This window comes from Sorex fumeus, unplaced genomic scaffold (genome assembly GCF_029834395.1).
Source record: "Sorex fumeus unplaced genomic scaffold, SorFum_2.1 ptg000030l, whole genome shotgun sequence".
Classification (NCBI taxonomy): domain Eukaryota; kingdom Metazoa; phylum Chordata; class Mammalia; order Eulipotyphla; family Soricidae; genus Sorex; species Sorex fumeus.
In genome coordinates, this window is record NW_026606087.1 from 9,227,193 (window position 1) to 9,246,819 (window position 19,627).

A 19,627-nucleotide genomic window follows, 5' to 3' on the forward strand; every position below is an offset into this window, starting at 1 on the left:
GGAGTAACCCCTGTGCTTTGCCGGGTGTGACCCAAAAAGCAAAAAAAAAAAAAAGAACTTCAGTTGTTTGGACAAAAAGGAAAAACTGAGACGAGGAAACCAGTGAAAAGATGAGCCATAAATTCCATGGCCGCAGGAGAAAGTGAACTGTCTGCCCTGGCTACAGGAGTCCGGTACCTCCACGCCGCCCCATGTGAGAGGGGTGCAGGTGCAAGGACAAGGCCCCGCCAGACTCATTGCAGTAGCTTTTCCCAGGGCTCTTCCTCCTGCAGGTCCCTCCTGCAGGCCACTGCCCCGGGGAGCGGCCTCGAGCTGTCCCACTGACCTTCCAACCCCCTCCGAGGGAAGAGAGCCCGGCTGGGCCTGATAATGAGAGTCCTGCTTCCGGGCAAGGTTATGGATAGCCAGCCCTTCCTGGTGTTGGCCTCGTCCCTGGCACAGCGATGAGACAGACTGATAGAGGACAGGATGGCAGGACAAACATAGCCTGTGGAAGGAAACTCTTTCCAGCAGGAAAGGGAGGGGACGTGGCCACAGGGCTGCTGGCAGCGCCTGTTCAGCGACGGGTAAGAATAGCGTCCGGGAGACTCCGCTCTTCCTGTGCCTGGGGAGCAGGAATCACTTGGGGAATCTGGTCCATGTGGGCCAAGACCTCTGCCTGCAGCAGTGAGCAGGTGGGGAGAGAGGCACTCTCTAGAGACAGCTGTGTGGGGCCCACATTTTCCTGATCCCTGAGGGTACCCGGCTTCCCCCCCCCCCCCCCGCCGCCCCCCGCCCCCGCCTTTCCTCAGAAATTGCCACTGTCCCTTCATTTGCTGCCTGCTGGAAGCTCCCCGCAGCTACACGCAACCATCTTGCTCACAGGCTGGAGATTTGAATTACTGTGGGCACAGAGAGGGGTCCTGTGGTGTTGTGGGGTGCACGGGAAAAGAGAGGGTAGGGAGGGAGGTTGGAGCCTTGTCACTGTGTAGCCCTCAGCTCTAAGCTTGCCTGAGTGTGTTTCCTGCTGCTCTCCCGCAGGTGCTGGAGCTGCGGCGGCCCATGGATTCCCGACTGGAGCATGTGGACTTCGAGTGCCTCTTTACCTGTCTCAGTGTGCGCCAGCTCATCCGAATCTTTGCCTCGCTGCTGCTGGAACGCCGCGTCATTTTTGTGGCGGATAAGCTCAGGTATAGCCCCACGGGGCAGGGGGAAGAGGAGGAAAAGACATACCTGTTAACTAATCCAGGGCACATAGGCCAGCCCTGATGATGTCAGCTGTTGTGATGTTGGCATGGGGTGTGTGTGTGTGTGTGTGTGTGAGAGAGAGAGAGACAGACAGACAGACAGACAGACAGAGAGAATAAAGAGCCAGTGGAGAAGGAAAAGTTAGCAAAGCCTGGAGGAAGGAACTTAACTAGAACACATAAGGTGACAGTTTTGAGGATTCAGTAAGGGACTTGGTCTGAGAATGGGCGGAGAGACAAAGGCTGTGCAGGGGCAGACATCAATTGGAAAAAGGTAAGAAGTGGAGGTGATTTCTGACTGAGGCTGCATTTCCCTCAGAGTGGGAGGTGAGGCGCTCTCCGAGGAGGCTGAATTGGCAGTGAGGGGCACAGGAAGAGCAACTGTGAGGAAGATATTGTGAGGAAGGACCTCTGAGATGTCTGGCCAGGGGCCAGTTGACGGTGTCATCTGGACAGGTGACAGTGGGCAACACGTGACAAAGGCTGTGGAAGGGTGTGGGAGCGCTGGGGAGAGCTGTTGCAGGAAGTTAGCTGGTCAAACTAGAAACAGAAAAAGCTAGCAGGGAGTGTAGGTCCAGTGAGTGAGCAAGGAGCTGGCTTAGGAGTGGAGCCAAGCCGGAGGATCACAGCCTTACTCCGAAATACTGGCATTCGCAGTGTTAGAAATATGGCAGAGTTCCTGTGGAACTGTTTTGGTTTGTCTGATTTTTCCAAGTGTCCTTTCAGGCTGCTCTGACAAAATGTCACAGACATGGTGGCTGATAAGCGAACTTGATTTTTTGCAGTCTGGAGTCCGAGGCTAGCATGGTCACGTTCTGGGGAGGCTTCATCAGGCCTCACCTGAGGAACGAATAGAGCTTAGAGCTTGGGGTCTCTGCAGAATCACTAGTCCCATTCGCTATCAGCAGCCCCCAAAGGCCCCACCTTCTGCTGCCTTCTTGCAGTACTTAGGTTGCAACATAGGAATTTAGAGGAGCACAGATATTCAGACCACAGCAAGGACTGGGGGTGGGGATACCATCAGAGGGAAGATGAAATCTTGGCAAATTAGTGGCGTTTGTTTTTGTTTTTCGGTCAAAGGATCCACCCCAAGAAGCAGTGGTTTTTCCTCAGTGGGGGAATTCGGTCATTTAGGCATACGTTAGGCTTCCTACCATGTGCCAAATGCCATGAGCTGAGAATGGGCAGAAGATGGGAGTCCCAAGGATCTTTCCATGTATCTGAAGGGGTTCTGAGAGGAGCAAGAGAAACAGACTCTCAGGGCTCTGAGGGGAGAAGCCCAGGCTCGCAGTCAGCCCCAGAGAAGGAAGGAAGAGATAAACCTTGAGTGGCTGATTGTCCCCAAGTGCCCCCCCACCCCGCAGTCAGAGCCTCCTGTTTCCGGACCCCAGAGGTATTGTGGGTCTTGTGGATGCTTGAAGCTCAGTTCTTGGGAAGGATCATAGCTTGGCAGCAGGAACTTGACACGTATGGCCACTTCCTGGGCCTCCCCCTAGCACTGAACCTGCTGCCTTTACCAGCCATGTCCTCTGTCCACTAGCTGTGATGCTCCAGTCTTACCAGACAAGGGTGCCCTTAACAGCACCCTGACCTTGAGGTGGCTTTTCTTGATAGTCCATTCCGTTGCCTGGAGCCGAGCCGCCACCCTCAGACCAGCTCCTGAGGACTCTGCATCCAGCTACTGTTTATGAAGGCCGTAGCTGCCCTGAGTGCATTCCAGGACCTCTGTGAGAGGAAAATTCTCCAGAGGTTCTGCTCCTGACCTGGGGTGGCTTCCAGGCTCCTCCAGTCTTAGGGGCCTTTAAAAGAACCCCCGCCCGTTGCTCCTGTTCCTGATTGGGGAGGAGGCAGGCCAGGCCTGGTGAAAGCCCGAAGGCTTGACTGAGGCCAGCGACAGTGTTTTTGGTTTCTCCTCAAGCTTTCACCCCTTTAGTCTAGTTTTGCTGTCTGCATGCTAAGGTGGGGTTGGGGAGTGAAGTTCTGGGGCTTACTGCAGCCCTGGGCCTGAGCAGTTGTATAAAGACTCTTGGCTCTCAGGACTTAGCCCCACCTGAGGGGATGGTAGAAATTCCTGTGTCTCTGTGAGATTTCTGAGCCACTCCCTTTTCAGCCAGGTCTCTTGAGGGCGCAGAGATGCTGTTCCCAGTTGCAGGTCCTATCAGGGCCGACCCCTGTGTTTCCCCTCAAGGACCAGCAGTGTTTTAAGTATCCACTGGGTGACGGGAAAAACCAGCAAGGCACAGCCCTCGGGAACTTGCAAGAGGCCCTTCTAGAAAATTGGTTTTATTGTTTTTTGTTTGTTTGCTTTTGGGGTCACACCCAGCGATGCACAGAGGTTACTCCTGGCCCTGCACTAAGGCAGTGCTCAGGGGACCACATGGGATGCTGGGAATCAAACTCAGGTTGGCCACATGCAAGGCAAATACCCTACCCGCTGTGCTATCTCCGCAGCCCCTTGTTGTTTTGTTTTGTTAATATATATAGATTGGGGCCACATAAGTGTGAGAATCCCTGCTGCAGCCAAGCCCAGCCGGGACCTTTTTGTTTAGTTGGGCAGGGTTGAAGTGTCCACCTCCATCCAGCTCAGCTGTGACGTGGTCCCCATGGGGGAGGCTGGGGGGGACTTCCTCTTCCCACACCAGCCCTCACTGGCACACTCATGCCCATCTGGTACCAGAGGGATTTTCCTTCCTGTCCCCTGTGGTTCTCTTGCCAGCAGAATCCATGACTTCCGGGGCGGAGGCCTGGAGCCCCCTCCAGGCCGGGAGAGGCATGACTGCACAGCAACCCTGTGGGCCCGTCCTCAGGAGGCCCGTTTCTCCAGTGCAGGCGTTCAGGAAGCAATGACGGAGGGCAGAGCAGGGGACAGGAAAAAGGGCCATGCCCCAGCTCTGCTGTTTATAGTCCGACTGACCCTCGGGTTGGTGGCCCCTGCTGGCAAAAGGGGAACTGGCAAGTTGGCCTTCCCAGACCCCCTGACTCTCACAAGCTGAGGCTGTGCTGAACTTCCACCCAGCCATCCCATGGACTCTCTGGCGATACTCCCAGAGGGAGTTACGCCTTGGGGAGCTCTGGGGGTGACTGTGGGAGACCTCTGTGTGTTATAGTGTCACCTTCCTGTCATGCATGGCTCTTTCAAGGAGGAGTTTCCACAGAGGGTAGGAGCAGCATGAGGCCCCCGCCAGAGGCAATTGCGAGGGCTTTTACCAGTCTAGAGCAAGACCCAGGGCAAGCCCCATTATCGTTCTGATGACACTGAGATACTTGAACATGAAAGCAAGGCCTAAGGCCTAAGCAGGTGAGCACTGTCTTGTCCCAGTGCTGGGTCTGAGCTCCGGGACTGTCTCTCTGTCACCAGTACCTTATCCAGCTGCTCCCATGCCGTGGTGGCCTTGCTCTACCCCTTCTCCTGGCAACATACCTTCATTCCCGTCCTTCCGGCCTCCATGATCGACATCGTCTGCTGTCCTACCCCCTTCCTGGTCGGCCTGCTCTCCAGCTCCCTCCCCAAGCTGAAGGAGCTACCGGTGGAGGAGGTGAGGTGTGGGGGGGACCTGGGGCTGGGAGTGGGTCAGGAAGGAAAAGAGTGAGGCCCCGTGCCTGAGTGAAGAAGCGCCTCTCCTGCCTTTCTCTTGCCTGGAGCTGTTTCTGTTGGCTGACCCTGGGAGTCAGGGGCTGAGGGGCAGGGGCTCGGGGCACACCTTGACCCCCCCCCCCCCCCCCACCAGAGCTAAGGACTCACTCCTTTCCTCAGGCCCTGATGGTGAATCTGGGATCGGACCGATTCATCCGACAGGTAAGCAGAGAAGGATGCTGCAGGATACAGCGGGCCCTGGGGGATGCTGGTTTCACCTGGGCCCAGCACCGGCACCACCATACACTGCCATACCCCATACCACTACACCCCACGAACCACCATACACACACATCACCACATACCACTACACCCCACAACTGCCACACCCCACACCCCACACACACACACAACCACACCCCACACTACCACACACACTACTACACCCACACTCCACCACACCCCACACACTGCCACACCCCACACCCCACCATACACACACCACCACACACCGCTACATCCCACACTACTGTACACAGACTATTGCACCCACACACTATGAACACATACACCCCACGACACCCTACACACTGCCACACCCACACACCACCATACACACACCACCACACACTGCCATACCCCACACACTATTACCACTGAACCCCATACAAGGCTACACCCCACACTCCCACACCCCACCCACCACCATACACACACACACCTCACCACATATTGCTATACCCCACACACTGCTACACCCACACACTGCCACGCCCCACACAGTTACCACCCACACACTATTCCCATTGCACCCCATACACTGCTACACCCCACAGTGCCACACCCCACATACTGCTACATCACACCACACCCTACACACCACCACAGTCACACATACCCCATATAGTCACACACACAACACACAACACACTGTCACACACCCCACAAAAACACTGTCACACACCTCACACATGTTGTCACACACACTTCCACCCTTGCCCCCCACACACATATACAAACACTGCCACAAGCATCTATCCACCACTTCAGCCTGTTTGTTGCGCATTCTATTCTGGGATACAGATTCACAGGACAGACTTGGGGGGTGGGGTGGGGAGGCAGCAGGTCCGAGAACTGTGGTGGCAGCAGGTCCCCCTGCTAGATCACAGGCCTGAATGGCAGTGCAAGAGAGTGGAGCACTCAGCTGAGAGCTCCGGAGACTGGAATGCAGGACCCTGCACCTGGGAGCTGCGAGCTCCTGGATAAGTGTTTGAACTTCTCTGAGTCACAGTCTTCATCTTGAAAATGCACCTGCCCTGAACTGTTGCTGAGGGTTCCCCAGGACCTGTAGAATGCTCTGGAATGTAAACGTTTACAGTCATCGCTCAGTCGCAAAACATTCTCTGGCTTGCTTTAAAGAAGCACGGTGAATGCCCCCTTCAGGGAGTGCTGTGTCTGTTGAATGCCAGGTCTGCCCAGCCTGGGATGGGGTAGCAAGGAGTAGGCACTGAGGCAGAAGAGACAGAAACGACAGCCTCGCGTCACACTTAGACAGGAAACACCGCTTTCCTGGCCCAAGTCAACAGGGCTTCCTCATGGAGATGAAGATAGAGAGACAGGGAGACAGACGTCATCACGGTGTGGAATGGGAGCCCCACTCTGAGTCCAGGGAACGGAATGCCACCAGTGCTACCACATTCTGTGACCTAGACCTTTCTTGACCTTGCCTGTTCCTGAATTTCTCAACTTAAAATGATGTTGACCATATTACCAGGGTTTCTCAGTAACAGGGAAAATAAGACTAAATAAGCTCTTCAGGGTGTTGTTATGTAGGTGTGGGGCCATACCCAGTGTATATGGGGCCAGTGCTCAGTCCTTGTCATATTACCCATTTTTCCTTCCACAGATGGATGATGAGGACACGTTGTTACCCAGGAAGTTACAGGCGGCTCTGGAGCAGGCTCTGGAGAGGAAGAACGAGCTGATCGCTCAGGACTCCGACAGCGACTCGGATGACGGTGAGTCAGCGGGGTACCAGGGCAGAAGCAGCTCTGAGCCTTCTAGGTCAGGATCCCATTTCTGTGCCCCGGACCCTTTCTGGCTTGTGAGGCTACAGGCGAAGGACCTAAGATTCACAGAAGCCTAGAATCTTCTATGCTGGATTTTAAGGAGTTCCTGTTTGACTGGGTCTTCAGAGAGAAAAGTGTTGTGAGGTTCAGTCAGCAGAGTGCAGAAACACAAATAACACTGGCTGCTACTAGGGTGGTGCAGGCTGCCGCCCTGCCCATCCCCTGGAATTCTCAGGACATCGGAGCAGAAAACCACGATGATGGTTCATGCTGACAGGAAACCAGATACTCCTCCGTCTCAGACCTTGCTTCCGGCCACACCAGCATCCATGTTCAGAGCACTGTTTCCAGCCTCCCAGCTCGTGGGTCCCAACCACGCCCACGAGCACAAGAGCACGTTTCAAGAAGGGACACGTAGCTCTTGCTGAAGCTCAGCGGAGAGAGGAAGGTGGTGTCGGCTGCGGGCCGCTGCTTCCTCCCCTGGGCCTCAAAGATCTCCTTCTCTCTTGCAGAATGTAACACCCTCAATGGACTGGTGTCAGAGGTGTTCATCCGTTTCTTCGTGGAGACAGTGGGCCACTACTCCCTCTTTCTGGCCCAGACAGAGAAGGGGGAGAGGGCCTTCCAGCGAGAGGCCTTCCGCAAGTCCGTGGCCTCCAAGAGCATCCGCCGTTTTCTGGAGGTTTTTATGGAGTCGCAGATGTTTGCTGGCTTCATCCAGGACAGGGAGCTAAGGAAATGTCGGGCAAAGGGTAAGGAAGGCCACAAGATTTGGTGGTTGGGGCTCATGCCCACTTCTCTGCCTTCTCCTCTTCCTGTAGGGCTGGCTAGCTGGGCTCTGAGAGGGAAGTTCCCGCATTTCAGAGAGGGCCAGGCCTCCCAACATCCATTTTCCACTGATCCTTGCTCCCAAAGGAGCCGCCTTCTTCTATCCTAGAAATGGCCTTCGCAATTTCCTGAGGAGCCATGTCAGAGAACGAGACTCAGTACCACCAAAGAACCAACCCTTGGCCTCCTAGCCCTCCTCAGGAAGCTGGTTCAGGGGGGAGCCAAGGGTTAGGAGGGCGCTTGACAATTGAGCTATTTCTTTATCAGCTCAGTTCATGTTCGGGCTTTTAAACATATCGAGATCAGATTTATTCTTTCTTTTGTGAATACTGACCATTTCATCCAACAGATCTTCTGGGACAACATGGTTGAGTGCCCTCAAAGTAACTAGAAAAAAAAGAAAAAGATCTCTGGGAGTCAGCTCTGAAAGGAGGAGCTCAGGTCAACAGTTCCTGACCTGAGGGAATGTTGATCTGAAGATGCTCATTGTTGGGTGTCCTCAATGACCATTATGGTGTGAGGGGCTGATTTATGGTTGTATTTTTCTCTAAGTTACAATTACAGGCCCTTGGCTTCTCCCCTTTGGGGATCTGTGCCCAGTGCTCTCCTCAGAAAGATAGCCCTACTTCCTTTCCCCCCAGGGACTGTTTTTTTTTTTTCTTTTTTGAGTCACACCCAGCGATGCACAGGGGTACTCCTGGCTCTGCACTCAGAAATTACTCCTGGCAGTACTCAAAGGATCATATGGGATTCTGGGGATCAAACCTGGGTCTGCCTTGTGCAAGGCAAATGTCCTACCCACTTGTGCTATCACTCCAGCCCCCAGCAGGGACTGTTCTTATCTCTGTTTTTGTTCCTCTGACTAGGCCTATTTGAGCAGCGAGTGGAACAGTATTTAGAGGAACTCCCAGACACTGAGCAGAGTGGAATGAACAAGTTTCTCCGAGGTTTGGGTGAGTAGCCTGTCACTGATGAGGTAAATAAGCAAGAAGGGAATGTGTGGGGAATCTGTACCCCAAACTACTCGAAAGCAATGCCCGTGCGGGGTATGGCCAGAACAGGAAGTCATCCCTTGGTGAAGAGAAGCTTCTCTGTCAGTGCTCCAAAGGCATTAGCAAAGTTTTTCCCAAGCTGCAGAATCAAGAGAAACTTCCCATGTATCAGATGCTTCAGGATACATTTCTTCCAGTGTGGAAATGAGTTCCATTTGTGCCAGCCAGCACAGAGGTCCCAAACGTATTTGGCCTACTACCCTTTCCAGAAAAAAAAATGAACTTCCTACCCTCATAACTATCTTTTTTAAGCAAACAAATAAAAAGCACTCCCTTGTGCAACTAGTACCCCCACCGTGTCCAAGCACTCCCCAGGGGGTGTAGCCCCCATTTTGAGCATCACTCTAGACCACTTTCTTTGAAGCGTTCAACCCGTTAAATTGAGTCATAGTGTGTCTGAAAGGAAAACTGACACCAAAGAAGTTAAATAACCTGCCCAAAGCCACACAAGAGATGAAGGCCAGGGCTTGGAGAATCTAGTGTTTCACTGCCCTGGACCATATCTGTAATCCAGACTCTCTGATCCTTGCTTTGCTTTGTAATGGTTTGAGATGACACAGAAACTCTCTTACTCTTGGTCTCTTGGCCCACAGGCAACAAAATGAAGTTCCTTCACAAGAAGAATTAGACCTTTCCCAGCCACAGAGTCCAGTGCCTTGCAGATCCTGGAGCCTGGGGAGGGGGCACAGCCCGGGACCCAGGGGCTGCCCTGACTGGTCTACCCCGCCCTCCAAGCCAGCGCACCTCTGCCTTCATTATATCCCAGGATACTGTTTGTAAATAATCTGCTGTAAGCTTTCTTATCTGTTTTTGTAACAAGCAGAGAGTCTGGTAAATATTTGTATTTTCCCAAGGGGCCGGTGCTTTCCTGTCCTGCCTGAGCTTGGATGAAGTTTTGCTGGGTGCTGGTGACTGGCCAATTATGTGCAGCTGACTGTTTCAGCCAAACCACTGATGTTCCCCTGGAGGCTCTTGGCCTGCCTGAGTCCCCCCCACCCCCCTTGCCAGTCTTGAAGCAGTCTGGAGAGCCCTGGAGAGCAGATGTTATCTTGTTATATTCAGGAGGACTATTTGGGGTTTTTGTTTTGTTTTTTGAATCTTAGTTTCTGTGTTTTTTTTTTTTTTCCTAATAGTCTCTCTTCCATAAACCTGTTTGTGAAAGGCAAAAGCCAGGCAATCCCCATTTGCGACCTGGTACCAGGCTATTAGATCTGGTCTTCTCTTATTCCTCCAAGCTTTGAGATGGTCAGTGAGTCTTGGGAAGCCCACTCCCCAACTCTGCCAGTGCTCTCCGGGTCCAGCTCCCAGTCCATGGTGGCCATGATGCGGTACAGGGCATCCCTCCTCCCACCGTCTACGGGTCTTCTCAATAAACAGTGTACAGTTGTTTGGGCCCAGAGCCCCATGTCTTCCTTGGCTTCATTATTCAACATTCTCTCCTGGGAGATGAAACACCACACAGGAGGAAACAGAGTACTTAATGATTTAGCTTTGGTATGGGTCACTGACTCCCCTGAAAGAACAGTTCTCTGGCCTGAACTGTACAACTAATTTTAGAGTTAGAAGATACCTTTTATCTTTCTCTCACCAAAGGCTAACTTCATATTTTGTATTTCCAGTGATGGAAAGAATGCTCACTGCCCTCTGGCTCTACTCTTAGGTGAATCTAAAACATTTTCCTGTTCAGTGTGGTGCCCTTTGAGATATCATTGGGTATCCTGACACCAGTGGAATAAATCAGCCCACGGCTTGATAGCCCATTGCCTCCCGTGTCTCTCTGAAGGCTCCTTCCTCCCCTCCTATTTCTCCTCTCCCCTACCTAAGTCTGTATACCAGAGTTCTGCTTTCCATGGAGGGCAAGGTGGAAAACAGGACCGGGACTATAGGTTGCTTAGACACTCTCTGTTGTAGGATGGGTCTGACAAAGGCTAAAGCCATTGGGCTGTAATTTGAAGACAAGGCCCATTTTATCTTCATAAGAATGAACATGAGTCAGAAATAAACTATTAAAAAAGGCTTATTAGGTAATTGTATACACTTGAGAGTAAGTATGGGCATACTTACAAAGAGTAGTGGTCTTACTGTTTCTTACCAGGATTGTTTACTAGAATACACACACGAATCAGAACATGGGCATACTCCAGAGACAGTACACTGTATCTGGGTAAATATCTCGGTAAATATCTGTATCTAGGTTATATCTAAAAATGGGGTAAACTAATAAGACTGAATGTACATATTTTAAAGGAGGGCTTTAGAATGTGGTTTCCCAGATTCTAACTGCATTTGATCACTGCCTAAGGTTAGCATGGCAATTGTAACTGTCATGACACGAGAGGGTGTGATTTTCACTGCAATGCATGTGATTTATGTAAATTTATTATGAACATATAACGAAATTGGAAGGCAACCAGGTCACTTGGTCCTCCATTTTGAATTTTAACTCTTAACTGATTTTAGGCTTCAGTGGGTCCTGAAAAGCATTGCTTTCGTCTCTAAGGTGTTCAGCTTCTGTGACATTTAAACTCCTTTTGGCAGAACATACTAAGTTTCCTAGCTCTATACATGGATACGTAAGAAAGACATGATCAGATAAAACTAATCAAAGATTCATGTTAAAGAACAGGGTACAGCAATCTACTTCTCATATAAGCACAAAGATGTTTGCTTAACAGAATGATGTAGTTGAATAATGCAGTGTCTGTACAAGAGAATATTTCCCTGAGAAGTCAAGTTTTCTGATTCCTTCCCCATCTAGGTCAACGTAGACCACATTTACATTGGTGATTCTCCTGTCTTATCCGCACACCCAAGGTCTTCACAGATCTTGAAAATTCTCAAGATGAAGCACTAAACTGGAACTCCTCATTGATACTGACTTTGGGTCTGGCAGGATTTATACCATAAAGTACAAATGTTCTACCACCTGAGCCTTCTTACACAGAAGACAGTATTGCATCCCAAGTGCCTCATTTTCCCATTCCTCACAAAGGCTTGTGCAGATCCCTATCTGTCTCTAGGGGTTACTTTCTGCGTCATAAAGCAGAGGGTATGTATTATAAGATAGTCATCTCCTTTGAGAAAGCCTCCTACATAATTATCCTGTGGTTTTCAGGAAGAGGCACTAAGTCCAGTAGTAAACTAAGATAGGGGAAGTTACCTCTAGAACTCATCACTGCTAACCCATCTTGGGCTTCATCACAATCAAAAGTATAATCCTTAATGTTTCCCAAGGTGCTCCTTTTTACTCTTCCCTTAAAAAATTTTTAATTTTAATGAATCACTGTGAAATACAGACTTACAAGCTTCCACCAGTGCCCCTTCTCCACCACCAATGTTCCCAGTATCCCTCCCCCTCACTCTACCCCTTCCCTACCCTTAATTAGTGGAGTATCAAAGAATCCTTAGATGTGATTGAGCTTAGGTAGGTTTTTAAAACATGGCTCATATTAACCCAAGGGATTCTTTTTCTTCTACTAATCAGAGCTGGTACATGGCATAGAATGAGTTGCGAGGGCCAGTACAGTGACTACTATGTGCAAGAAAAGTCTTGGGTGTATTCTATCTTGAGGGCATGGTTTGCAGTCAGCAAAAAGTGCTTAGGGCTCTCTCCCAAGTTCTGCTTTTAGGAGCTGGAGAAACAGTACAGCAAGGTACTTGCCTTGCATGTAACTGACCTGAGTTTGATCCTCAGCATCCTGCCCTACAGGCCCCACTTGATTCGTAAGCTAAGAACAGGAAGACCTCTTAGGTGCAGCTCGAAGCAGACCCCCCAAAAACAAATAACCCCAAACAGAAACAAACCCCCCAAGTTTTGCTTTTACATCTCTCTCATCTCCTGATCGATGGTTCTCAACCCTTTTAACACTTCTACAGCAACACTTGGGTCTGGTAAAAATGAACTTAATAGACAATATATATAAAACCCCACTAAACACATTTAAACTATGATACAAAGTGAGAGAAATAAAAGTATTTTCTTATAAAGTAGCAAATACGTCAATATGCAAATACTTGGACACAAGGGTACTAGAAAACACAATGAAGTCAGTTTACTCCTGTACATAGAATCACTGAGGAATGCAAACAGATAAAAATGTGTTGTGAGATAGTAATTGAGATTCTACTTGGGTATTACTATTGGTAACAAAGTTTTCTAAAATGAACATTTTGAGGGGCTAATATTCTTAAGATAGTTTAAGTATGCTCTGTTTAGATAACTGGAATCCTAGAAAACTGCAAGTACAGGAAAACTACAATAAAACTCACACAAGAGAATCTGACTATGGAGCTGGAGAGATCGCTTGATGGGCTGAAGCACATGCTTTGTATGTGGGAAGCCTGGGCTTGATCCCTCGCACTACCTAGTCCCAGAGCACCACTGGAAGCAGCCTTGTCCAAAAAATAAAACCAAACACAACTGCAACAAAAGTGAGCTTACAAGATTTTTGTGTCGAATAAACACTGCAAGATATCTAGAAATACCTGATTGTATCGCAGCTTAAGGGTGTGCAGCTTAGGGAAGGGTGAGCAAAGCATGCACAATATGGTTCCCAGCACCAAGCCAGAAGCCCCTGGGTAGATGATGGGGCTCAGAAACAGAGAAATAGATCAGTCAGCATTGAAATGCTACAGAAGTAGTTTCTAGAGTCAGTGTGATGTCATACATTCCAAAGCACCTGAATTTGTCTCTGGGGGTGCCTGTAATTTAATGAGTTCATAAATACTGAGCCTGGAGAGCACTCAGGTGGCTAAGGGGAGAACCTACATTTGAACATTGAACCCAGGAGCAAGGGCTGTATGTAGGGGACTTCCATGTCACAGTAGAGTGTGGCCTGGTGGGTCCAGAGATACTGACCCTCCCAATATGGGATGGTATTTATGCATAAATACAATTTTCAGCACTGGGGAACTTTTGGTAAATGTTTTTTAAATATTGGGGTATAGGAGCTCAGGGATTATTTCTGGTTCTGTGCCCAGCAGTAACCCCAGTGCTCAAGGGGATCACGTGGTGCTGAGGGTTCAAACTCTTGTCAACCACTTGCAAGTGCCTTTAACCCTTGTTCTTTCCAACCCTTGATAATTTCTGTCCAGTCACGTCGCCTTTAATCATAAACTATGCAGTTGGTTCAACAAACTTTTAAAGGTACCAAACACCTACATGCCTGAGGCAACCGCTCCCATTGATTTTCCCAGAGCATCTGCACTAGTATTTTCAGCTCCTTACTGTGGTTCAACCACAGCTCCTGTTTCCTGTTCTGAAACGCAGGTTTTCCTCCTCTCAGACTGCAGACTCCTGGCTCCACCCTCTGCAGCTGCTATTTCCAGTTGTGATTGGAGGTTATGTACGTACCATCGACCCCAAAACCAGAACATCTCACACACACACACCCCACCAGAAGTGGTCCAGAGGGGCAGAGGCAACTAGCCCAGTGTTTGGTGGGAGTGGAGGGAGGAGCCCAGCTCTGCACTGATGACGCTAACCTCCTGCTCTGCAATAAGGCCATTACTTAAATTTCCATTGAATCCAAGCTTCAGGGCTTTTCATTCCCAGAACTAACTGCTCATGGGCTAGGGAGCCAAAGTAGATTCAACTTCTAACTAAAAATAAGTATTTAACAGTGAGGAACCTTTAGCATTGTTCCTCTGTGCTGTGGTTCACCTATGCAAATAGCTGTGGTGTTTCAGGTTTCAACTGAAATGCAAGGCATATTTACAATTAACCTGAAATGAATGCCCTACTTAGACCTGTAAATAACTGCTAGGTGACATTTACGAGGGTAAGAGGTTCAGATCACTGGGTTTAAAGGGTTATAAAGATGCCCCTACCCCCTTCTTATAGGAAGACATCAATCCTCTCTGCACTGCAATCACTTTAGACAGCATTAGCCTATTGATGAAGCTAGTCAGACCAATTCTCATTAAGCCAGCCTCAAGAATTCTGAAAACTTAACAGATGCCACTGATCCAATCAAAGTAACTGGTCATTCCAAGTCCTTTCATTTCAAAGCCAACCTGTCACCAATCTTTTTAAGAGGCCTATTGGCCCCTACAGAGAATCAGCATGTCTACATTGTCACTAGCTAAATATTGGTAAATGAACAAACTGAAGGCTCAAAAATAACCTAGTAGAGGCCAGAGTAGGCACTTGCCTTGCTGACCCAGGCTCTCTTCCCAGTGCCTCATATGGTTCCAAGTCTTCCAGGAGTGATCCCTGAGTACAGAAGCTCTGAGTACCACTAGCTGTGGTCCCCCAGAACAATCCATAGTTTTTCATTCCAGGATGGGAAGGGCTGGGCAAAAAAAACCTTGCATGTAGCTGACCTTAGTTCTGATCTGCAAATTAGCTAAGAGCACAGTCCAAAGTGGCCAACAATTCAAATAACACAGTCTGACTGGTTCTAATCTGGGCTATGACAAACTTTAATTTCTAAGGAGGAAACTGGTGATAGAAACGGAAAATCATTTTTTACTCCTAAATTCTACATTTCAGACATAACCATTTTGCCTGTCACTCTATTTCAGTCACCAACTCCTGTCCATGTGTCAAAGTTCTTTTTACCAGAACACATTCTCCCACTTAACAGCTCCACATCTGCTTAACTTGGTTCCCTAAGCATGTTTTTTCTTCCCTATTCTTAAGTCACCTTGGAGAAAATCATACCAGGGTTTACCTGAATGCACCATTAATTAACTTATACAACCCACCCAATTCTTAAATAGGGACATTTACTTCAATCTTTAATGTGTGAAAAAATGAGACTAAACGTAAATAACATTTACTAAATTTTGACCTTGATTTTTTTACACCCAATTTTAACCTATTTCTTTTCCTTTACTATTTAAACAGGCATTGGTCATTACTGCAAATTGTACACCCACCCATAGCTATAGGTTCGTCTTAAAAATAGACTTTCCTACTGGTACCAGAGGATGCAAATCCACTTATTATTCCCTCCCACAAAACCTAGTAGTGTTTGAGGTTTTAAATGCCATCCTATTTCTTTGGTCAGGGTACTAGTTGCCAAGTTTCAAGAATTATCAGAATCTTAAGAACCTGTAATATTCTGAGATCTAATTTTATCTGCACACAATCATTAACTTTTTGTAAGAGATAGGTAAAGGTAAAGGCCCTCCCGTTGATCGTCGATTTGCTCGAGCGGGCCCAGTAACGTCTCTATTGGAGACTTTGTTGTTACTGTGTCTGGCATATCGAATACTCTCGGTAGCTTGCCGGGCTCTCCGAGAGGGGCGGAGGAATCGAACTCGGGTCGGCCATGTTGGCCGCTTGTAAGGCGAACACCCTACCCGCTGTGCTATCACTCCAGCCCTTTTGTAAGAGATATAAATGTTAAACATTTCTCCACTGGATTCACTCTGGACTACAGAAAATTGGCTCACATTTCACTGGAACACAAAGATTCCAATGCTTGAGTGAGAAGCCATACTTTTGATAGCTTTTAAGAATCCATGGGGCTGGAGCGATAGCACAGCGGGCAGGGCATTTGCCTTGCATGCAGCCAACATGGCCGACCCTGGTTCGATTCCCAGCATCCCATATGGTCCCCCGAGCACTGTCAGGAGTAATTCCTGAGTGCATGAGCCAGGACTAACCCCTGAGCATCGCCGGGTGTGACCCCCCCCAAAAAAAACACACTAAACCACAGGGCTGGAGCGATAGTACAGCGCTTCCCTTGCACGTGGCCAACCCAGGTTTGCACCTCCAAGAGTAATTCCTGAGTGCAAAACCAAGAGTAACCCCTGAGCATCACTGGGTGTGACCCAAAAAGCAACCAAACAAAAAGAATCCAAACCACTAATAGATTAAAACATGATCAATCAAAACCCTGTGAGGGATTGGCAAAGAGTACAGAAGGCTTTGCACGTAGCCAACTTTAGTTCAACCCCACCAGGCATGGCTCCCAAACTTGTTAAGACCATGTAACATTAAAATCGAGCCTTTCCCTTTAAAGCCCCAATGAACCCCGTGGTACACTCAATGTAACTGAGGATCTAGTGGATATCAATTTACGTTCTCCCACTCGTTATTCTCACTTTATAAATGGTTCACGTGCTGGAGTCCAAGAAGTCTCTTACCCTTTAGTCCTACAACCATTAGGTTTCCATGTACAGGTAGGGATAGAGGGGGTACCAAAGAACCTACATTCAGACAGTAAAAGAAAAGCAGTGTAGCATTTAATGATCCTTCTTTTAGGTGACTTCAAGCTACTAGGACACAGGCCCCTCCCACTTTCTTAATCTTCTCCTCTGCTCTTCTGCTGAAGAATTTGGCTTTCACGATGACAGGCTGCTTCGGGAGCTTTCCCTTCCCAAGAACTTTGTAGTAGCCCTAGAAAAGAAGAGATTTACAATACACCAGTTTAGGCAGCAATGCCCTGACACTAGATGCTTGAGTCACTCCATCTAGGAGCCATGAAAGGCATGTTTCTGACCTGGGCACTAACGGGGGCACTGGTTGCCTCCGCCAGTGAATCTAGATCAGCATATTCTCTCCGAGAACTCTAGCACACCAGGACAAGCAAGGTGTCGGGATGTGACTCTAAGTCTCGGCTAACGCACAATGTCTCAATTACCAATTGAAACTGGAAAACCACATTCCCGGCTCTCTCGGAGAAATCTGGTTATTAAAACCACTCAAGAGATAATAACTAGACTGAAAGGGCGATAAGCCTAAACGAATGCTTTTTCAGCTTCCATCTTTGAAGCTCATGGGACATCTGGGAAGACCCAGAACCGAACAGAAACTGGCTAAGTTACTGATAAAAGCTGGTGAGAACAGCAAACCCATATAAACTAGGGTAATGACCACTGGAGTAGATTACTGAGTGGGATAAATATTCCAAGTAAAAACAAAATGGGTAACAATTACTCTTCAAATAGCATGAACCACAACTGAACACTCAATTTTATACACTGAATCGGTTATCTGCGGAACAGTCTACTTACAATAGAACTTCTATCGAGGGGATCCAAGAACCCATAGAAAACAAAGAATAATTCAACTAGCTTACCGATCGCACCACATCAATGATAGGAGCTGCTCCCGTCTTGTTTTTGGCAGCATTAACCCGTGTCTGCTCACTGACCAAGGTCCACAGTTTGTCAAGATTGACAGTTGGGCAGAAGCTTTGATTTCTCTTTAAGTGATAATGCCTCATACCCACTTTCCCAAAGTAACCTGGATGGCTGGGGAGAAAAAAAGAAAATTTAGCCTTTCCAGTAACCTCCATCCCTTAAAAAGGTTAAAGTATGCTGAGCAGAAAGTCTTGCAGAATTCAGATCACCTGACAGCACTTCGTAGAAATTCAACGAGTTCGTATTTTTTTCCCCAACAAGTTTTCAATTAGATTTATGCCATCTTCTCACTGGCCGGCTCAAGAGACTCTAGGTCAACCTGGCACATGTCACTAACCCGGTGACTGACTATGCCATGAGGGCCACAGCCAGTGAATAAGGTCAGCAGTTACTCTTCGAGGACTCTAGCACACCAAGGCAACAGGATACCTAGGCGTGACTCTAAGTCTCGAGCACACGTTCTCTGCCCGCCAGACCAAGTGTTATTTTTCTGTAAAAACCCGCAACAGGCACGGCTTAGGAGCTGTGGGCGGCTCACTGAGCGGCGAAGACGTCCTGGGCCAACCCTCCGCCTCCAAAGACCGAGACCTCGGCTGGGGGGGGGGGAAGCAGTCCAAGCAAACTCACTATTTGTCAAAGTTGATCCTGTGGTGATGCATGCCACCAGCGTTACCCCGACCTCCAGGGTGCTTCCGGTGCTTGCCTGCAGAAACAAAGCCACGTGGCTCAGGGCGCCTTGTCACCTCTATCCGCAAATGCTCTCCCCCCTCCACCCCCACCCCGCACCCTGGATTTATTCATTCTGCTTCCAGACAACAAACGACTCTCGTTCCAAGGACCGCGGCTCGGGAGTTCGTCCCGCTTCCAACTCCCACTTCCCCCACCGCGGCCCCCACCCTCCAATTGCCTGCACAAAGCATCAGAGATGCTCCAAGAATCCTCTTGGCCAGCCATCAAGTGAAAGCCGGTTCTGACCACCCTCATCTCGAGGGCCGAGCCGAAGCCCGGGGCTTACCGATGCGGCCGTGGCCGTGGCTCACGTGGCCCCTGAGTTTCCGGGTCTTCCTCAGTCTGGACGGCTGCGTGAACAAAAGCGCTCGGTGATGATAAGGTTTAAGGCAGTGGGGGTCGGGGGCGGTGTCTGGCGGCCCGCAAGGGGCCCGATGAGCCAGAGGCCGGGGGCCCGCCAGCTGCGGAAACCGGCTAAGCCGGGCCCGCGCGGCCTCATCAGGGTGGCGCCCTGGCGCCTTGGCCCGCGTGTCCGAGAGTCCCGAACCCGGCGCCCAGCTCGCGCCGCTTTCCCCGATCCGGGCCCATGCTGGCTCTCCGGCCAGCCGCGGCGGCCCGACGGAAGGCTGCCACGGGAGCCAGGGTGGGCTGCTTCTCGGCCCGCACCCGCAACGAAGCAGAGACGCGAAGACGAGCAACCTACCATGTTGGCCGGCGAGACGAAAAAGGGCGGACCCAGCGAAGTCTCGCGAGAGGTACCGGGCTCGGGGGCGGGGCCAGACCTCACTTCCGGCGCGGCGGGCCGGGGTTGGGGCCGGGGCGGGACGTGTTTCCGTCGCGGCTCTCTAGAGATCGCGGGCTTTGTCACTCACTTCCTTTTCCTTGGCTGTCAGTCGCGTCTGCCACCGGGCTCCGCGTCCGGATGTCTCGCGCAACCCCGTGAGCTTTTCCCCGTGAGCCGGTGCCGCGCGCAGGCTCGGAGGCCGAGAGCTTTTGCGGCGTCCGGGGCGGGGGGCGCGGGTAGCCGGGCCCGTCGCCTCCCTAGTCCCAGGG

The 19,627-nt window shown here is 49.9% G+C and overlaps 2 protein-coding genes and 2 non-coding genes across 6 annotated transcripts in view; 1 reads left to right on the plus strand and 3 right to left on the minus strand.

Moving 5' to 3' along the window:
• Positions 1 to 10,141, plus strand: part of DENND2B (DENN domain containing 2B) — a 198,761-nt gene extending 188,620 nt beyond the window's left edge. For all 3 annotated transcript variants that reach the window (XM_056116022.1, XM_056116023.1, XM_056116021.1), the window contains 7 exons: positions 1,021 to 1,169; positions 4,585 to 4,762; positions 4,981 to 5,022; positions 6,707 to 6,818; positions 7,382 to 7,621; positions 8,564 to 8,650; positions 9,343 to 10,141. In XM_056116022.1, coding sequence (XP_055971997.1) covers positions 1,021 to 1,169; positions 4,585 to 4,762; positions 4,981 to 5,022; positions 6,707 to 6,818; positions 7,382 to 7,621; positions 8,564 to 8,650; positions 9,343 to 9,377 — 843 coding nt within the window. In that variant the 3' untranslated portion in view covers positions 9,378 to 10,141. The remainder of the gene's footprint in view (positions 1 to 1,020; positions 1,170 to 4,584; positions 4,763 to 4,980; positions 5,023 to 6,706; positions 6,819 to 7,381; positions 7,622 to 8,563; positions 8,651 to 9,342) is intronic.
• Positions 10,142 to 16,923: 6,782 nt separating this feature from the next.
• RPL27A (ribosomal protein L27a) lies at positions 16,924 to 19,343 on the minus strand. The gene is made up of 5 exons (XM_056116059.1): positions 19,278 to 19,343; positions 18,861 to 18,924; positions 18,473 to 18,548; positions 17,782 to 17,956; positions 16,924 to 17,099 (listed from the first exon to the last, which is right to left on the minus strand). Exons 1-5 carry the CDS (start codon positions 19,278 to 19,280, stop codon positions 16,971 to 16,973), a joined length of 447 nt encoding a protein of 148 aa, XP_055972034.1. The 5' UTR covers positions 19,281 to 19,343; the 3' UTR covers positions 16,924 to 16,970.
• Positions 17,190 to 17,321, minus strand: LOC130025635 (small nucleolar RNA SNORA3/SNORA45 family). Its single transcript, XR_008792765.1, has one exon. It is a non-coding gene; the product is annotated as a small nucleolar RNA SNORA3/SNORA45 family (small nucleolar RNA).
• On the minus strand, positions 18,170 to 18,298 carry LOC130025636 (small nucleolar RNA SNORA3/SNORA45 family). Its single transcript, XR_008792766.1, has one exon. It is a non-coding gene; the product is annotated as a small nucleolar RNA SNORA3/SNORA45 family (small nucleolar RNA).
• Positions 19,344 to 19,627: the final 284 nt, after the last annotated feature.

Coding starts and splice junctions, on each gene's coding strand:
- RPL27A (XM_056116059.1), bottom strand. Junction 18,549..18,860: donor CCACGGCCACGGCCGCATCG/GTAAGCCCCGGG, acceptor TTGTTTCTGCAG/GCAAGCACCGGAAGCACCCT. Junction 17,100..17,781: donor TCATTGATGTGGTGCGATCG/GTAAGCTAGTTG, acceptor CTTCTTTTCTAG/GGCTACTACAAAGTTCTTGG.